Source organism: Diachasmimorpha longicaudata, chromosome 2 (genome assembly GCF_034640455.1).
Source record: "Diachasmimorpha longicaudata isolate KC_UGA_2023 chromosome 2, iyDiaLong2, whole genome shotgun sequence".
NCBI classification, from domain to species: Eukaryota; Metazoa; Arthropoda; class Insecta; order Hymenoptera; family Braconidae; genus Diachasmimorpha; species Diachasmimorpha longicaudata.
The window spans coordinates 9,155,437-9,173,499 of NC_087226.1; the positions used below are offsets into that span (position 1 = coordinate 9,155,437).

Here is an 18,063-nt window from a genome sequence, read left to right on the forward strand (position 1 = left end):
TGACAAAAAAACGCATATACAATATTTCTATTCCATTTTTGGAGTAAAACTTTTTTTATTGGTTCACTTATAAATGTCTCAATAATATAATATATATAAAATTATGATCACTCATGGTTCATTGAAATGGCCATTTTTGGTACTGTTCTATATTGAAATAAAGTAATGGTATAAACTTACCACTTGAAATGCTGACCATATTAAATGGATTTTTTGTATCAATTCATGATAGAACTTAATTTGGAGATTAATACGGACTATTGATGGAAAAATAATACATTTAAACAAATTGCAAAATAGTCTCTGGAGCAATGACAGCAGTAAATAGAGTTAACATCCAAAAATGGATAATTTTTTTTTTAATAACGTACATGTTAAATCACACTGTGTCGTACAATATATTTTTGAATATAAATAGATCGTTCTAATGAATATATTAGCGCTTTAAAATTACATGGATAGATATAACATACTAAAATTTTATGTGATAAAGAAATTGCGTAGCTAAATATCGCAAATAGAAAGAAAAATGCTAATTGCAGTTTCATTTTGTGCGTAGTTTAATGTTCTATGACTCAAGCTCGCATTGAGAATTAATTTCGACGAGCTGCAGTACCACTATTTTAACAGAATAGAGCTCAATGAGAAGACTAAAATCAAAGGGGTTATAGCTTGATTGATCATAGATCCACCCCTCCCATAACAATTATCCTCGCTACACTGGCTAGCAGTATCACCAAGTTTTGATTTTAAGTACTCCCAATTGCAGAGGCCAACCTGACAACCATCCAGTGGCAATGCCTTTCCTTGTAGATAAAACATGACTTTGTGGCGGGCATCGCTGTCGGAGCAACTGTAATCAGAGAAATAATTTTAATCTTGATTATTAAACTTCCTATGGAATATATTTGTCCAAAAATTACTGCGACAGGAAAGTACACACGGTGGCGTTTATTTCAAACATAATATAGTATTTGCGAAAAAGGCAAACTGCTAAAAATTTGAGATCACAACTGTCGTCGTCTTCAGGAAAATATTTCGTTCCTAATAATAAATCTGGAAATCCGTACTCGTTGCTCTGTGATATATTTGAAACTTCTCTTCAGTAAATATATTCCGTCTATTAACTTGCATTAGTAAAGTCCTCACACATGGAAAAATAGCATTTTCTTCTACTTTCACTCGTGTAATATATGATAATATCTCACACATCATTAGTTGCATACCTAATCCACTCATCATGGTGGTTTTATTTGTTGATGCAATGATACCACAAAATCTCGCCAATAAATGTCATAATAGCTGTGGTAAGTCCAAAGAATAAAACGGCTATTAGTTGGTCTCTTAATACACCCGGAGCTGGAATTTTAAGTTCTTGCCATAAGTCATTTTCTGGAGTGGCGGACAAATGTAAAACTGTTTCATTCCGCATCCATCTTATGGGAATTCCAACTTCAGCAAGACGACGAATTAGGTAATCGATTCGTTGTCTGTAGGGAGATCCTTCCCTGAATAGAAATGCATAGCTGTCCGACCAGAAGCATGCTGAGCTCATTGACAGGGATTTATCGGCGTGCCTGGACTTTATGTACCAATCACCTTCGGCATGGGTCATCAAACACGTCGTATTTTTAAATTTTTCAGCTTCTTCCAAACACGCAAGCTTACGCCGTATTGGGATAGCTTTTCTCTTCAGATTAACCATAGTTACATCATTCTTACTAAAATTTCCAAAAGTTTTGTTCATCAAATTCCTGTCAACTTTCAGTACATAGCCAGATTTATCAAGATCATCAAGATTTTCAATTAAAATTTCGCTTTTAAGATCGATATTTATTGTCGTCAGAGATGCATAAATATTGGCGGAGTAAAATAATGATATAATCATTAAAATTTGAATTATGACGCGTTGTGCTGGCTTCAGATTGTCATAGTTAGTGAAGACTGGAATACCAAATAATACACGAATCGTTGTAAATATACTCCACGATGATGGAAATCTGAAGACCCATTTTGAAAACCAAAAGATCAGTACAATGCCAATTGTTAAAATCAGAGCCTCGGTGAGGGCTTTTGGAAAAAGTATGCGAACAGTATTTCTCAATGGAACCACAGCACAAAGTTGATCTCTCAGTAATGTTTCACTGCGAAATGAATTTTCTTCCATATCCTCGGTATGATGAGGATAGGGAGAAGCAATAATATCAACTTTACCACTGCGTAAGAATTTGAATAATCCGGGAGTCGATTCATCTCTAATTTCACCAAAAGTAATCAATTGCGGTATAATTTTCATTGTAAAATTCATGATCTCGGCTATTGTCTGTATAAGTGAAATATCCATTCCCCACATTGCTTTGTAGGTAGAGTTGGTCCAGATGACATGAGAAAATGGTGGATGATTGCGAACAGCGATCTTCAGGCCATATCCATGCATATTTTTCATGATATCCGGAAATAATTCCATGTCGGGTTGATACACCTTCCTCATTGTAATATTTAAAAATGGATTGAATTGATGAATGATTGGTAAACTGTTATCATCAATGCATGTGTTCAGAATTGTTTCCGTTACTCTTCGGCAACCAATGAGCTCCAGGATAGTTACATCGGTCATTTGATTTTTCCAAGCATGTCTCAAAAGATCGTTAAAATCCATGGTCTGTGTTGATGATAGGAATAAACCCAGATACTTGACTATTTTTTTGTTCAATGATAGAATTTTCATTATGGATATGATATGCTCGGGCGGAATTGTTCTAGACATGTCACCATCATCCACAAATATAAATAACGTGGCTGTGGCATCGGTACGATGAAGGGATTTTTCTTCCTTCATATCTGATGCCCAATCAAAATTTATTCGAATAGTGGGATAAGTTTCCGCTGCTGTGTGCAATATTGCTCTTATCCAGTAATTTTCAAATGGTATTTCAGGATCTTTATACGTTATTATCATTACTTGGCGATAGTGATCTTTGTTTTTTTTAATATAATTCATTAAATCTGCAGACCAGGCAGGCTCTGATGTATGGAAGGCTTTGAATACTCGTGTGCACATCACAATTACTAGATATTTCAGTGTAAGATGCAGAAGTGTCTTCATTGTTAGAAGTAATCGGATACACTATCTATTTCAAATAATGAGTTGAGGTTCAAGGAATTAATGTTACTCTATTATGAATTTGTGGACGAATGATGGGTCTGTTGGGGAAATTAACATCGCTCGATGTGTTGATAATTTATGCCGGTCAGTCAACTCATTAAAGGTCAAATATGTGCTATTATCACATCAGGGAATGCACAAGCTTTTCTCGTTGGCTTTCAGTAGTTTTGATCTTCTAATTTTTGATGACAATACTTTACGATAATATCTTGTTGAGTCATTACTTTCACGCTGCTCATGAATATCAAATTAGTTATACAGCTGCTAGGTTGACACCTCGGAAAATATAATTGAGGATTTCATTATATTAATGACTCCGCAATTGTTTAGGCAGGAAAAAATTTATGAAAAAAAATTATAGAATCCCGGATGTTTACACACTATTGAGACATTTTCTATTGTTGTCATTCGTTTTGATATTTTGATGTACAAAATCGAACAACATTGGAAAGTTTATAAATAGAGCTTTTACGCGACTTTTTCTACTTCATTTTTTCACCTGCAGATATTCACATTTTCGATGAGTCGAATTGATTATCAATCAGTTGAAAATTACCATTAAATATCCAATAAAATTCCGATTATGTTGAGTATTACATAAATAGTATGTAAGTATTGTTACCTATAGAAAACTGCAAGAATATTGGAACTAAAGGGTGCAAGGGCCGATGTCCTCCATCGGCGTCTCATCATATTTCTGTAATTATTAGCAGTCAACGGCTCGCTGTCTTGGAAAGCGCCCAAATCACGGAGGAAACTCAAAATAGTGACTGTGTGAGTGAAGTAGAATATTCCCTTAGGTTTGTCGTTGCCATTGTTCTCTTCAAGTTGTCTGTATAATATTCAAAGAATTAACGTTAAAGTTCTGTATGATGTAACAGTATATGGAGAGAAAAAAATTATTTGAAGAGAAAAGAAGTTGAGAAAAATTTTCAGGATTTTCTCCCTATAAAATTTCTCCTTATGACTACTTTCTCAATAGTAGGATTGTATGTACGATATTCTGGGTAATTTTTATTCAACTTTTCTCTCGCTGTAGATTTCACGCTGAATGACTTAAATTTACCGAAAACGATTCATCATATCCTGCAGTGGAAAGCATCCGATTATTTTATTCACTTCTCGTCCGTAACCGGCGGTGTAGTAATATTCAAGATCTTCGGCGTATTCCATAACTTTCAGTTCCTCATTATTGAATACTGCACACCAGGGGGATAATTTTTCGACAGCCCACACTTTGTCATAGCGACACATGTCATACATAGATCGAATTTTATCTGAAATCGATGATTTAATTCCTCATATTTTAATTGTTCTTATTTTAATGCTCGATAGTTGGGAACGATTTTATCAGAAGATGTCTGGCTCTATTCATTAGTACAGAATAACTTTAAAATTTTTAATTTTCATTAGTAAATCAACTCTCACCTGCTGACAAGGGATATTGGAATCCCAGTCGACTGCTGACATTCTGAATTACATTTGAGAATTCTTGACCTTTTAAGAAGTCAGTCAACTCTTTACCGTAATGGGGATCATTTTCGTTTCCGTCCTTCCAACGGGGGCAATATTGGTATGCCTAATTCAAACATTATCAATGATTATGCGCATTTTGCAGATCTGCTGTTATCTACATTAAAATCTGTCAGTGAACTCTTTCCGCACATGCATGTATATGTGACCCAGTTTTTCGTGAATTGTGAGTCAATAAATCGATGGATTTTAATAATTTTCATCAATCGAACGTATTGATGAACTTGAGCTCAAGTCATAAATTAATGCTTAGAATTCTCAATTTTTAGAAAATACGTTTCAAACTAGTTCTGTTATAGCTGTACATCTTTCAATTGTGGCTATTTCGAATTTTCAGTTTTTTCTAAAAATTTCCTGGAAGGGAGTTGTGAAACGGTTTCGTCAAATATGATACTTCACATTGATTGATTGATGTATGCATGAAAAAGTTTGTTCAATACCAGTTTATCGAAGGTTAAAGATATTGAACTTCACATTATTCATTCCTTCGATTTGCATGGAACATATAGCAATCTAACACAATTGATTAAGGATGGCCAAGTACTTTAGTTGTTGTTCCCAAGTAGTTTTTCCAATAGTTTCTTACTTCTTACCTTCAGTAAAGTGTCATTTCCATAGAAGGGAGGGGGAGTTGGTATAGATCTAGAGCCGCTAAATAAACCTTCCATAAATGCTCGCATAGTGGATTGAGATCGTTGTGATTGGGTTGCTCTAAACTACAATTTTTCAATACAAAAATTAACATAAATACTGTCTTGTCAGGAAAATTATTAACTTTGGGAATCGAAGCTGGAAAAAATAAAAATTTGTTACCACATAATCTTGAGATATATCTCCTTGATTCCAAGGAAATAGTGTAGGAAATGCAGTGCGAATTTTTGCTGCTAGAAATTTGCTTTCTGTCATTCCCTGAGGAGTCAATTCCTTCGCCATTTGCGTTGTCATGTTGGCGTTGGGTGACCAAGCCCTGAGGTTATCCAAATCGTCGTTGCATAGACGTCCATCTGAATGGATAAAATCAAGGAATGAGCTGTAACAAATCAGTTGAGATCCATCTGAAGAAGAATGGAACATTAAATGTACCTGATCTTTGCTCGTGATTCATCAGAATCTGATCGCGCACATTTCGCAGTTCCATCAACTTGACGATATCATCAGCATTCGGGTATCGACTTCCGTGTCTTGATAACATCCACATCTGACGAGGCTGGCAATCTATTTTTTTTTTAATAGAATTCATTCGGAAATTATTAATTTACTTGAAATTTATAGAATGAAATTTGTTAAATTCATTCTTATGGATCATTATGAGACGTTGGGGATCTTCATGAATTCCTGTTTCAGTATATGGGAAGATGGGAAATATAAATTCTTAGAAAATTGAAGAATGGGATAACTACATTGAATATTTTCATAAACTTACTCGGTATCGCTCTGTATTCATTTGTGCCTCTATTAGATATTATATAGGGAGTTACTGTTGCAAATTGCAGGTAAGGATTATCATCGCCGGCGAAACAATAATCTGTTTGCCGAGCCCATGTACATCCAATGCACAATGCCAGGAAAATTATCAACTTCATGATAACTCTGAAATGTTCCTCAAAATTGCTTTCTCTCCGGGTGATGGAGTCGCTCCTCGGTCATTCACTCACCGTCTATTGACTTTTTCCTAAAGATGTGTCGAAATCGGTTAGGCTGAATGATCATACATTTTCAAGTGGAACGAGGCAAATTAGATTCTCTTCTTTTCATTCAAATGTAGTTGGAGAGAGGATTGTTGATATTTTATATTTTCTAGTCAGTGTTAAATACATTTTACAAAAGAAATCTCTGTAGTTTTTCTTCTCTGGTGTTTTTACAAAAGCAAATATTCAAAAATTAAACATGTGTGCAAATTAAAAAATAAGTATTGATCAGGCTAAGCAAGAATAGTTAATCGTCTTCTATTTTCGCGAATCGAATCGTTTGTTGGATTGAGGCCTGTCGAAATTGAAGGTCAGGGCAGGTGAATTTAAGAGTTCCCTGTTCAGCCAAGGAGATAGTTAATTATTACTGGCGAGCACTATTTTTAGGGCTGAGAAAATCTACGTCGATAAGTATCGCAATGTTTTCACAGTAAAACCTGATTCAATTATAATTTTAACTGCATAAAATCCTCTTTCAACTCATGGGCCTCACGAGCCTAGAGCCAAGCTTGGGAGTCTGTCTTGATCAACTATGGGCCAACTATGTAGTGAAATGACAAAACGAGATGAGTAAATTTCTCTCTAACGCCTGTATCCTGATAGATTAGAAAAAAATGATGAGAATATTTCTAGATTTATGCCCAAGGCTCAATGTTCCTAGACCTTACGATATTTTTCAAATGCCAAGGCTGGAAATAAGTTAACTTGACTCGTTTTACCACTTCACTACAGTATTGTAGATTCCTCCAGGGATAAAGATCTCTGCTATTCTGGAATTTCAGTACGACTTTACACAACGTGACGACAACTACTAGAAATACATAACTTCCTTGTAGAATCATTCATCACAAATTAACATTAAATTGGCGATTCATCATCGGCAATTCTCTATTGCGACAAAAGATTGTTCGTTGAGTAATCACTCCGGCTGTCGAGAGTTGTATCATTCATCAGATATTTTTTAGGAATGTAAAACTGGGATATCACGCAAATTTCATCAGAATGTGTGGAAAGGGAACGTTTCCGGCACAAAAAGCTACTTTGTCGTATATCACTTCCGCCCAGCGGTGGTATATTCTCTTTTTCATCTAAAGTTCTACTTTTCGCACAAGTAGCGAAAGAGCTCTTTTGAATGATGGGGTAAAAATATACTGAATTCTAATTAAATGATTTCGACTTGATTCCAATAATTTCCCATCAGCATTGGTTTAATTCCGGTCGAGTTGACCGATTGCTGCACTCACCTGAGCGTAATGCCTCTCCAATTCACTAAAATTTGAATGAAAAGAACAACTGAACGTTCAATACTACTCTGTCTCCAATTCCACCTATCGCGAATTAAAATATCCTCAATTGTTGAAAATTGATTTTATTAACGAAGTAATTTTACAATGACATCACCCTTGATTACGCACGTAAGTCACGTTCTCCAGGTCTTTATCAGCTGCCGGCCCCGAAGAAACTGCTCTTTCAGTCTCACAGGATCGGTTGTAACTCCACTCGAGTCACACTCATTTCTTTGGCCTCTGTTTGTATACAAACCACATATGTATTGAGGTGTGTAGATGTGCACATAGGTATATAAATGTTGGAAATTGTTGTGCAAGACACACTGTAGGTAATTCCCTCTTTCCTCGTCTAGCTCACGATACTATGAGCTAGGGCGTTTTCTCCCATAGAAGTGCATACATAGTAATACTAATGATGATGAGCTGTCCGTGATCTCACTCGGCCCTGTGTGACGTCTAGTTGTGGACGACGCCCAGAATATTGCACGGAATAAGATGGAATAATAATCGATATAACTCATTTTTCACGGATTAAAGACGATAATTGTTTAGGGAAATCATCTTTTTGGAAATAGGATTATTCACACATTTGATAAAAATGTATTAAATGTTGGTGAAAAAGCTGGGGAATTCGCTAGACAAATTTATTCTATTATTATTCGTTCGGACGCATTTTTCAGTTGGTTTGACTCGATTTAAATTTAATCTTTGAAAAATAAGGACTCTGAATGTTTGAAAAAAATCTCTAACGCAATTTAGTTCATTAACTAAAGAATTGAAAATGAGGGAATCAATAGTATCGGTTTCTAAAAAATTATAAAAGACGTTCGGATATTCTTGAGATTTTCCAAAATCGAGTGTTACATTCTAATTCTTGAGTGACCTGTGACCGAATTATTTGATGCTACGGTTGGTATCTAGCACAGCAGAATTTTTAAAGGGACTCGTATGAACTTGTCATGTATTTTTCTCAATGTGTATTGTAGGTGTGGCGACTAGTGTTCGTAGGATTTTTTTTTTTTCAATGCTACCTCGCTATTCACCTTTTTTCCCGTTGTTTACGGGGTTTCTCTGGAGCCATTGCCCTCAGCGCTGGCCTACTTCGATTTTATGACGTTTTTTTCGATTTTTTTTCAGTGTACTATACCGTGAAGTATGACATTATTTTTCAACATACAGGTGTCACTGAGTTAGTCAAGTTGAAGTTATTCTAGTGTGTATGGGTTAAATCATTTGAAAGGACTAGCGGTTCCTTTAATTAAAATCGAAATTCTATTGAGGATGTTTTTTTAATTAGCTTTTACGTATTGACAGGTGAGTAGCGGACAAGTGTATTCTTTTCGAGCGTATATTTAGTACATAGGAAACATCAATCTTGCGCTCTGAAGATGAGAATATGTCATAAACAATTTTTTATGATAGGAGAAAAATAGAAGTAGTTCTGTTCGGCACAGAGAGAATATATTTACAGATACGATTTTCGTCGTTGATCAATAATTAATGCCAGGCATAATTAACTGGGCAGCGATTTTCCTCACTCATAATAAGCGCCGATCACGAGACAATGAGCGTAAAACGATGCCGTCTCAAAGTTGTAGGTCGCGTAATTATCCCTCTCGACATCCCACACAAAACCCATCTTTGTATTTACAGCTTGACTAGCTTTTTCTATCATAGTTACTAGCACGATTATTCGACATCTGTAAGGAAAAAAAAAGTTATAGAAACATCTACCCTTCATTGTTGAAAAATTTCTTGAAAGTCTTGCAAGTTTTTCACAAGTGAATTGAGCATACTATAGTTCTTTTCTATTGGATATTTCTCCTTAATGATAAAAAAAATTCTGGTGAATTAGGGGAAAAACACCGTTACTCACCTGTCGAATTCCAACTTCAAAATTTTCTTCCTGATTTCCTTGGCAACATGAGCACATAACTTCGGAGCTACTTCAGCATCATACGTTATATCTTCTAAACGTATCTGCATAATATTCTTTACAATTTCATCCACCGGATCCGTCCTGAAGGGATTTCTTGCTTTGAGTTGATAACTGTTTTGATAAGTTGGTGTCTGTCACCATAAAATTCCACATAATTTTAAATGAAACAATATAATACTCAAATTATAGAATTTCTAGCGGAATTTTTGACTCAATTCTTAGGCTATTGAACAGATAGAACAGATTTATTTGTTATTAGCTCATAAATAAAGGGGAAATGAACGGAATTTTAGATTTTCAGCAAATTAGAAATTGAAGTACTTAAAAGTCATTAATAAAATTGAATACAACTAACTTGATCATAGTCAACACTACTCCGTGCAGACACTTCAATAGTGGGTGCAATCATCATTACGATCAATTATTAAAATAACTTGTCTGTCGGTACGGAAATGAAAAAAATGTCACCGAGAGTCACACTCAGAGCCTTGGAGACCAAACAACTCTCTCGGTTACATTGCAATCGATTTCAACTCACACAGAGCCCTCAAAATACGATCAGTTCTTCAGTAAAAAGCGCGGGATCATTTTAATTTAATTCAAATAATTTCAATAGTCAAAACTAACCACTTGTCAACAATAAATGACTAACCAATGAATTACTGTACCTTAACGATGGGTATATTCCGCTGTTGGATGGCATTTCGAAGTCTAGGACGACCGGTTTTCCCATCCAGCTGAATAAAATAATCAAATTAATGCATGTAAATTTATGGAAAATGAGCGGAGACAAGAAGTTGTGAAAAAATTACCGAACGAGCAAATTAGATGTTGACCTCCCTATATCGAGGACAATAGTGAGATACTTAGGGATTTCTCATTCAAGAAAGTGAAAAATATTTCCGAACAATTATTTTTTATTCCAATTATTTTTAGTAGACAAGTGATACAAGAATTTGCGTGGATTTCAATAAGTTTGTAGATGTCAATTAACTATACAACAAATTTGAGAACAAAACCCTTTCTACCTGCGTCAGATCCCGAAATATTTGCTGTAAATTAGCTAAGAGTTAAAATCGAATTGAGTCGCTTTTCGATACAGTAAAATTTGCCACGATTTACTCGGTAATTTTTATCCAACTTGTCTCTTCATGTGGGATGAAGGAAAGAATTAGGTGAAAATTCATATGATCGTGAGGGTATGTCACGCTGAAAGATATGACTTGGACAAAAAACTTTAAAATTGAAAACAAAATTGGAAAATTTCACTCTTGGGTTCCCAAGTTATTGACGACCACCGTCGGTCCGTTTTAATTCACTTTTCACTGCAGAAAAAAAAATTGGAGAGTTTCACTAATTGACAAGTGGACAAAATAATTAATAAACAATCAGAGGCTTACACATCTCCAAAAGCTGATAGCCATGATGCCACTTCACCGACTGAAGCGAAAATTCCGCGTAAACTCAACTGTTGGTTCGTGAGTCACGATAAGTCTTGATACTTCCTCTCCCTTCACCAAACGTACCTAGAAATGAGGATACAATATCCATCCAGTGAATAGTTCACCCTCGTTTAACCCCACCCCTAAAAATATCCACGGGCCCTAGCATGTTTCATAAAATCACTTTTACTAGGCGCGAAAATCGTTTATTGCATCACGTATATTTCCATCTATATACGTATACTAACAGTATTATCACGTGTTTTCGTTACATCCTGAAGACACCTCCACGGAGCAAGTGGTAACAGTCTGATAACTGATGATTGTACCATGGAAAGGTGTTAGTGAATAAAAATAGTTGAATTTTTATTCAACGATAGATGGATAATATTTTCAGTGTGAAACGGTTGAAAAGTAACGGCAAAATAAAATTTAGAAGACAATTGTGGCTCCATATATTTTTATTTTTATTGTCACTTGCATGCAATAACGATCGATCATTGCAAAATATTCCCTCACATGTATGATATCGTACTTGTATGCATAATCCATTTTCCAACACATTTGAAAATCGTTTTTGAGATGTTGTTACAGTTACATCGGGTATTCCTATCTGTCACGCCAGCAAGCGATAACTGACGGTACTGAAATAACGTTGACGGTTACTGTCAATTTGAAGGAAATGAGAATTTTCGATCGCATTGTGAGAGATATTTGTAATACCAGAGAGATGAAATATTGGGGAGTTTGGATTAGAACAAATGGGGTGAGGGGGCAATCGATTGAGGGCAGTTGATTTGGGGAGAGACGTCTGCTGATGATTGAAGGTGATGGGAAATTAAAGTTGGGAGAGGTCGACTTGACTGACATGGGTTAAAAATTTTGGACATGATATTGATAATCAATAATAGGAATTAATTTGGTAGATAACTTGTTCACTGTGATAACAAAAATTACTTGCACTGGTGAATTACTGAATCGGTTATCAAAATTCATTAATTTTAATCCACTACATGATATTTTAAATTTCTAATCGTCTAATCACTCGGCATTCAGTGCTTCCGGTGTATACAAAAGTGACCATTCACTGCCCAGTTTATAATCTTCTAGCGTTGCGGTATGAGCGCTATTCCATATCGCCCCTCCATCATCTGGAGAAACACCATCAGGAACATTCAATGCTCGATACCGCTCTAGTTCCCTCAGTTCATGAGTATAAAAACGTTTATCTGTATCGGTAACGGCTAGTTCACCCTTTAGAATCTTCTCCAGTCGATTGATCATCACACTATTGTCCGCTGATTGTCCAAACCTGCTTGTATGTAGCTTCACATTGTCGACACCAGCGCGATCAATGTTCGTGGTTTTCCAGTTTAAATTTTGAATGGGACCACCAGCTTTGTCTGTATGGTAGTCTCGACCGCTATATTTCCCTTTGGCATTTGTCGGTCCGTATGGACTTCCCAGCATAACATAGACAGGCTCCACACCCGAGCCACTAGCATCAGGTTGCCAGTAGATAAAATCCTGCAATTCTGATGCATCGCTGCCTGGGGATGTCGTCGTAATAATATTCTCTACCGGTTTCACTGCCGTTCCAGTGTGGGTAGGTGTAGTTGGGACAGGGTTTGCATTGCCAGTATGTGATGGAGCTGTTGGTGCTAATGGAGTTGGATTTATCAAAATAGTCTTTGATGGCTTTCCTGCGACTGCAGGTATTGTTATCTTATCCAGTCCAGTTGCCGGATCACGTACTCCCAGCAGTACTGGAACAGCCTGAGCTACACCCCCGGTGCCAGTCTTCAAGAGTTTCAGGGCCAAATGTCCTGTGAAGCTGTGGCCGTCTTGTTTCATCACCAGCGAACCTCGCACCGGCAAATTGACTGATGTCGTTCCTGGTTGGATCTGCTGGTCTTTCCCGAGGACAGCGTTCACCGGATATGAAAACAAAGCGGACACATCACGCCCTGGAACCTTATCACTTCCCTTACCGGCCTCCTTTGGCCAGAATCCCATCACCAGGGCGCCGACGGTGGCACCTACTCCACTTACTGTCGCTACACGAGATAATTCAGTGAATGCTCTTCCAATCGTTGAGAGGACACCTTCAGGTGTGGCGAGGGCACCAACTCCAGCAACTGCCAATTGCGGAGTTCCCGGCTGACGATTCAGAGCTAGTGTACCTGGTGCACTGAGCGCCATGTTTGCTGATTGGATCATGGCAGGGGTATATGTTGGGGCGGGTTGGACCCTGGCCTTGGCCATTAGCTCTGTTGTTCTTCGTTTAGCTTCGGCTTCAGCTCTTGCTCTGGCTTCAGCTTCAACTTTCGCTTTGATTTCCGCTTCTGTTTTATATTTTTCAGGAATATTTCCATTACGAATCTTATTCATATCGTTCTTGGTATTGTCTATGTTAGATTTGGCTACAGCAAGGTTGTTTCTGTTCTCACTCAACAGTTGATTGACACTCGCTTTATCTGACTCCCTCGCTCTCACATATTCCCCAGCCTGTTGTGCATCTGCTTGATCTTTAGGCCACCATATACGACCATTATTTAATATTATATCTCCATCTATGTACTCAACCGCCTTTTCCAAGGTCTTTATCCTCGCTTGAATTTCATCAACAATCGCATTCTGGAGATTTAGCTTCGCTTGGGCTTTTTCCATCGGCGGTGAATTTTTGGTGTTAGTGAGGGCCACATCAGCCTGGACTCGTCGATTCTGGGCGTCCCTCAGCTGCTGATCAGCAACTTGCTGTTGTTGATGAATCTCTTCTATGTGGATTCCTAATTCCTGTCTGTGTATCTGGGGAACGTTTCGAGCAAGGGCTAGTGGATCGATTGTTCGAGAAACAGAATTCGGCCGATGCACTAGATGCATTCCTAGTCCATCCTGAATTGTGTTTAGATTTTTGGTAATCGTTCCTCCGGCATATGCCTCGACGCCGAGGGTATCTTCAATGGTATTGGCTGGCACGAAGCCTCTTTGCCAATTTCCGTACTCGTTTAGATAATATCCTGCTGCTGTCAGTTCAGCTGTATTGAATTGAGATTTGGTCTGACCTATGACCAATAAAATCAACAAAAACTTTTCCGTATCACTTGCCATTGTCGTCTTTTGACTTTATTATTTTTTGGTAGTTTTGTATAGCCTAGTTTGATATGATTTAACACTGGTTCGGAGACCTTTATATGTGGAGCTCAACGTTACGAATGACGGTTGATGGATTAGTCATTGTCGAATATATCAGTGAAATATGCTCACGAGGAGTAGGAGGTAATAGCTCTGGACTTCCCCTTTTCCTCATTTGTAGACTTACAAACTATGTTTGTAATTGACGAGAGAAAGACTACTGTCTTATCAGTGCTGACCTTGATCTGCTACTTCCATCCATTTTTTTTATTCAGAAGTGTTTATGAATGGGTGGAATGAGTATTGTATTGAATGAATTTATTGCTGTCTAAATTGAGAAATCCTATCATGATGGTTAATTACCTCGAGGGGAGGTTATTAATCATCACTGTTATAGTAGAATTATCAACGTAAAACGTCAGGCTTTTCTATAACTTTTTTTTGTTCACGTCAATACATAATTTTTATCTGTCAATAAAAGGGGTTCTTAGAGTCTTGTTGTTTATTCAGATAACGGCGGAATTCCAGGTTTCTACTGAAGAATTGACTGTTTCGGGAAAGGAAGTGTCGGGAAAATTTAATAATAATACTGTGAAATTAATCTTTGAGTTTTAAAACACAAATTGATTTTTATTTTCTCTCACATTAATTTATTTACATATTGTCTGATTTAATTAAAGAGTTCCTTTGTCTAGTCCAACTGTGGCGAATTGTTATTCGCAAACTCAAGCTTTATGACAATAAACTCAGGGAATAAGTCATCCGAATTGAAATAATCGTCATTGCCACAAATATCTTGAATAGCCTTGATTTTATACAATTAAAAATACATTTAAAAACAATAACATGATCATGTAACGATTTATTTCCGTGGAACTATTTATACTTCCGAATTATTTAGTGACATTAATTTGGTAAAGTTGATTCCAATTATAACAATTATTTTGTAACTGGATATTTCTGGATTTTTCATCATTCTTCCGAGACGGATGACAGCACAGCAAATAATTCACAACCGATTATCTCATTGTGCGATTCCCCTATCATTTTTCAAACAAGTAGATATATATTCAGTACCATTGATTCTTAATTAACACATTAATTCTTCATGAGAGAAGCCGTCAAGTTTTTCCACGCTGTGCCTCCCTGAGATGAGTGATTATTAAGCATATTATTGCAGATATAAGCATTTTCTGGAGACAGAACATATTTAAGGGTCCGAATTCATTTCAAAACATCGGGCATTATAACAATTGAGGTGATGGTGTCAATTATTATTGAAAAATATTCAATGCTCAACTGATTTTTTTGGGATTTACAAAATAACTTTTTAACTAGTGCATAAATTATCTGAAAGGCAAAACAGGTTCATTGCATCTGCAAATAATATATTTTTCGTAAAAAAAGTCGTCGTATACTTAAAACACAAAATATATTCTTTCGCGAATTCCAAGTGATCAAATGAAAAATTATTTATTTTTATTATCAATTGAATTTAAAATTCCATTGAAGTTTCATTTCAGTAACGAAACTGTAAAATTCCTCAAGCCAATTAGAAGATAATTATAGAGAACTAGTTAAGAGCTGAATTGACTCAATTCGGCTTACTGCTTCACCCCTATTCTGTCAACAATCCGGGGTTGTGGAATTTAATCACGATAAAATCACCATCCATATTGTCATCAGCTCATAGCAAACATAACACACCCTGCAATGCTCGCATACGAAAGCTCAATTCCTAAATACCATGTGTACACACGACACAATATTTTCTCAAAAAAAAAAAAAACAATATTCTATTTAGTTTGTGAAACATTCAGTTTAGTTATTTCCTCCAAAAAATTTAATTCAATAGTATCGAACAACTTCTAAGACAGCAGTTCCACCTCAGCTTGAATATTGAGTCTGGCTTGCTCCTCGAATTTCTCCCGAAATTCTTTAGTGGCAAAGATATTCGGAATTTGTACGAAGTTCTGCAATACCTGAATGAAGTAATTGATCGTGAATTGCGATGAAAATTACGTGGCACTGGAAAGGAACGTTTAATTGTGGTAAAAGTTGTGGTCTTTAATAAGTTTCCAATGTAGTTGAATATTGTTATCACCGATATTCATCTTATTTTATCTTTTGTACAATCGATTGTCCTTTGGTATTTATTGGGGACCTCAATTTTTATACAAGCGAATTATATATTTTACCTTGAGCCTCAGTGCTGTGTACATGGGCTCACTGAGGAAAGAGTATTCTCCTCGTATTTTCTCTCTGTATTCCGCGTATGCATCAGATGCTGATCCTAGAACAGCCATGTCTAAATCTAACAGGTAGTGAGCGTCTTCACTGCCAAAGGCACCATCCACCTTGTGCTCTTCTGTACTGTGAGTGGCTGCTGCTTTCAGTAATGCACATGTTTCAGTACGCAATTCATCATCCTAAGAATTAATATGAAGACAATACTGTTAGGGAACAATTGAAGTTTCACATGAAAGGAAAAACCTCCATAGCAAAGGAATTATAATGATGTTAAGTACAATGGTGAAAAACAATCATCTGTAAAAATGCCACGAAATTCTAAATTTTTATACAGCAGAAATGCAATAATTTCTGTTACGTGAGTTTTTAAGAAATTATGACCATAATTTCTAATGTCTGAAACAGCTGCCCTCTTACCTGTGGTATTTCTCCTTCATCAGCAAAGGCCACAAAATGTTCTATATTCTGATTCTCTCCATCAAGTGCTTTTGGATCGTATTCAAAGCTAAAATTCATTCACAATAAAATTAGTGGAATGTACCCGAAAATCAAATGTTTTTAGAGAAATCATATTTTTTTCTCTCTGAATTTCATAAAATGCTTGCACATACTTTTGAAAGAACAATGCGAGAAGCAACGCTCTGGGATTCTTCAGTTGATCCTTGACATCGTAGTAATGGCCCAATTTCTCCCTCAGTGAATCCAAATTATGATACGTCCTCTTCTCCTCGGAATAAACTTCCTGTAACCTTGCGAACCATGTATCACACGCCTCGGTATTAAATCCTTCAGTCGCCTCCTTCCAGCTGTCTTCCAGGGACACCATTATTTAGCCTGCCTTAAACAGAAACGATTCAGTGCATTGTACAATCTCCGAACAGACAGAAAATTTTCATTCAATTTCAATGATTAATTATCAACACTCAACAATGATTGGCTGTCAATAATTAATTGTAAAAATTCTCCAATCAGGTGGCAGAAATGTTAACTCATCACCTAGTCTTTAGTTGAATATTGAAAATAGGGAAAAAAATTCTGCGCAGTTAATTCGCCAAATTTATTCTACTTATTTCACCGAATACATTACAAGATGATGGGAAGATTGACACTCACCGGAAATTATTCGTTAAGACAGACGAATAAATATATTTGAAACTAAAATCCTTGATAAATCACGCCACATAAGGAACGTCAGTCAACAGCCCATGTTGTTTCACTCACGAATCAAATTCACGAGTTGATCCACACAACCCTTGTTATTGATCGCCACAGGGCACCCGTATTCGTGTCCTATCAAGTGCGATATGACGTGACATAACAGTCTATCGAATATTTTTCGTTATTTGGTCTTCATCACTTACCCGAACTCGATGAATCTTCTTTCGTTTGGATAAATTATATTTTTTTTTAATCGGAGAATTATGAGGTGGTTATTCTATCATTTTTTATTACGATTTATCTGCAGATTCTGAGAATTTAGAGGGGTGGTTTGCCCGTCGGCATGCGCAGCATTTTGGAAATGAGCTGCGAGTCGTAGTTATGAAATTGCATTGCCCGATGCATCGAGATGGTTGATAGCTTCGTGTTTCGTAATTTGCAATATTAATTCGTTAAATAATTT

At 36.4% G+C, this 18,063-nt stretch overlaps 5 protein-coding genes across 11 annotated transcripts in view; 1 reads left to right on the forward strand and 4 right to left on the reverse strand.

The window, feature by feature from the left end:
* Nucleotides 1-18,063, forward strand: part of LOC135172709 (ephrin-B2) — a 228,783-nt gene that overhangs the window by 9,445 nt on the left and 201,275 nt on the right. The gene's annotated exons all lie outside the window — the stretch shown is intronic.
* Nucleotides 326-7,951, reverse strand: LOC135172696 (multiple inositol polyphosphate phosphatase 1-like). Of its 4 annotated transcripts, XM_064138965.1 has the most exons (10): nt 7,803-7,821; nt 7,632-7,715; nt 6,123-6,371; nt 5,783-5,914; nt 5,513-5,703; nt 5,293-5,415; nt 4,595-4,745; nt 4,233-4,443; nt 3,789-3,998; nt 326-853 (listed from the first exon to the last, which is right to left on the reverse strand). In XM_064138965.1, exons 3-10 carry the CDS (start codon nt 6,280-6,282, stop codon nt 619-621), a joined length of 1,413 nt encoding a protein of 470 aa, XP_063995035.1. In that variant the 5' UTR covers nt 6,283-6,371; nt 7,632-7,715; nt 7,803-7,821; the 3' UTR covers nt 326-618. The 4 variants fall into 4 exon arrangements, with proteins under 4 accessions (XP_063995035.1, XP_063995036.1, XP_063995033.1 ...); XM_064138966.1 differs by lacking the exon at nt 7,632-7,715 and having other exon boundaries at nt 7,803-7,951; XM_064138963.1 differs by lacking the exon at nt 7,632-7,715 and having other exon boundaries at nt 7,789-7,941.
* LOC135172690 (uncharacterized) lies at nt 860-3,782 on the reverse strand. Its single transcript, XM_064138953.1, has one exon. It carries the CDS (start codon nt 3,104-3,106, stop codon nt 1,250-1,252), a length of 1,857 nt encoding a protein of 618 aa, XP_063995023.1. The 5' UTR covers nt 3,107-3,782; the 3' UTR covers nt 860-1,249.
* On the reverse strand, nt 8,947-11,436 carry LOC135172720 (dynein light chain Tctex-type protein 2-like). Of its 2 annotated transcripts, XM_064139019.1 has the most exons (5): nt 11,306-11,436; nt 11,016-11,141; nt 10,284-10,352; nt 9,553-9,746; nt 8,947-9,376 (listed from the first exon to the last, which is right to left on the reverse strand). In XM_064139019.1, the coding sequence occupies exons 2-5, from the start codon at nt 11,037-11,039 to the stop codon at nt 9,211-9,213; spliced, it is 453 nt and encodes a 150-aa protein (XP_063995089.1). In that variant the 5' UTR covers nt 11,040-11,141; nt 11,306-11,436; the 3' UTR covers nt 8,947-9,210. The 2 variants fall into 2 exon arrangements, with proteins under 2 accessions (XP_063995089.1, XP_063995090.1); XM_064139020.1 differs by lacking the exons at nt 10,284-10,352; nt 11,016-11,141; nt 11,306-11,436 and adding an exon at nt 9,971-10,247.
* LOC135172719 (uncharacterized protein) lies at nt 14,790-17,940 on the reverse strand. 3 transcript variants are annotated; one of them, XM_064139018.1, is made up of 6 exons: nt 17,804-17,940; nt 17,556-17,732; nt 17,054-17,276; nt 16,860-16,947; nt 16,391-16,621; nt 14,790-16,220 (listed from the first exon to the last, which is right to left on the reverse strand). In XM_064139018.1, the coding sequence occupies exons 3-6, from the start codon at nt 17,266-17,268 to the stop codon at nt 16,131-16,133; spliced, it is 624 nt and encodes a 207-aa protein (XP_063995088.1). In that variant the 5' UTR covers nt 17,269-17,276; nt 17,556-17,732; nt 17,804-17,940; the 3' UTR covers nt 14,790-16,130. The 3 variants fall into 3 exon arrangements, with proteins under 3 accessions (XP_063995088.1, XP_063995086.1, XP_063995087.1); XM_064139016.1 differs by having other exon boundaries at nt 14,790-16,174; nt 17,804-17,937; XM_064139017.1 differs by having other exon boundaries at nt 14,790-16,174; nt 17,054-17,280; nt 17,804-17,937.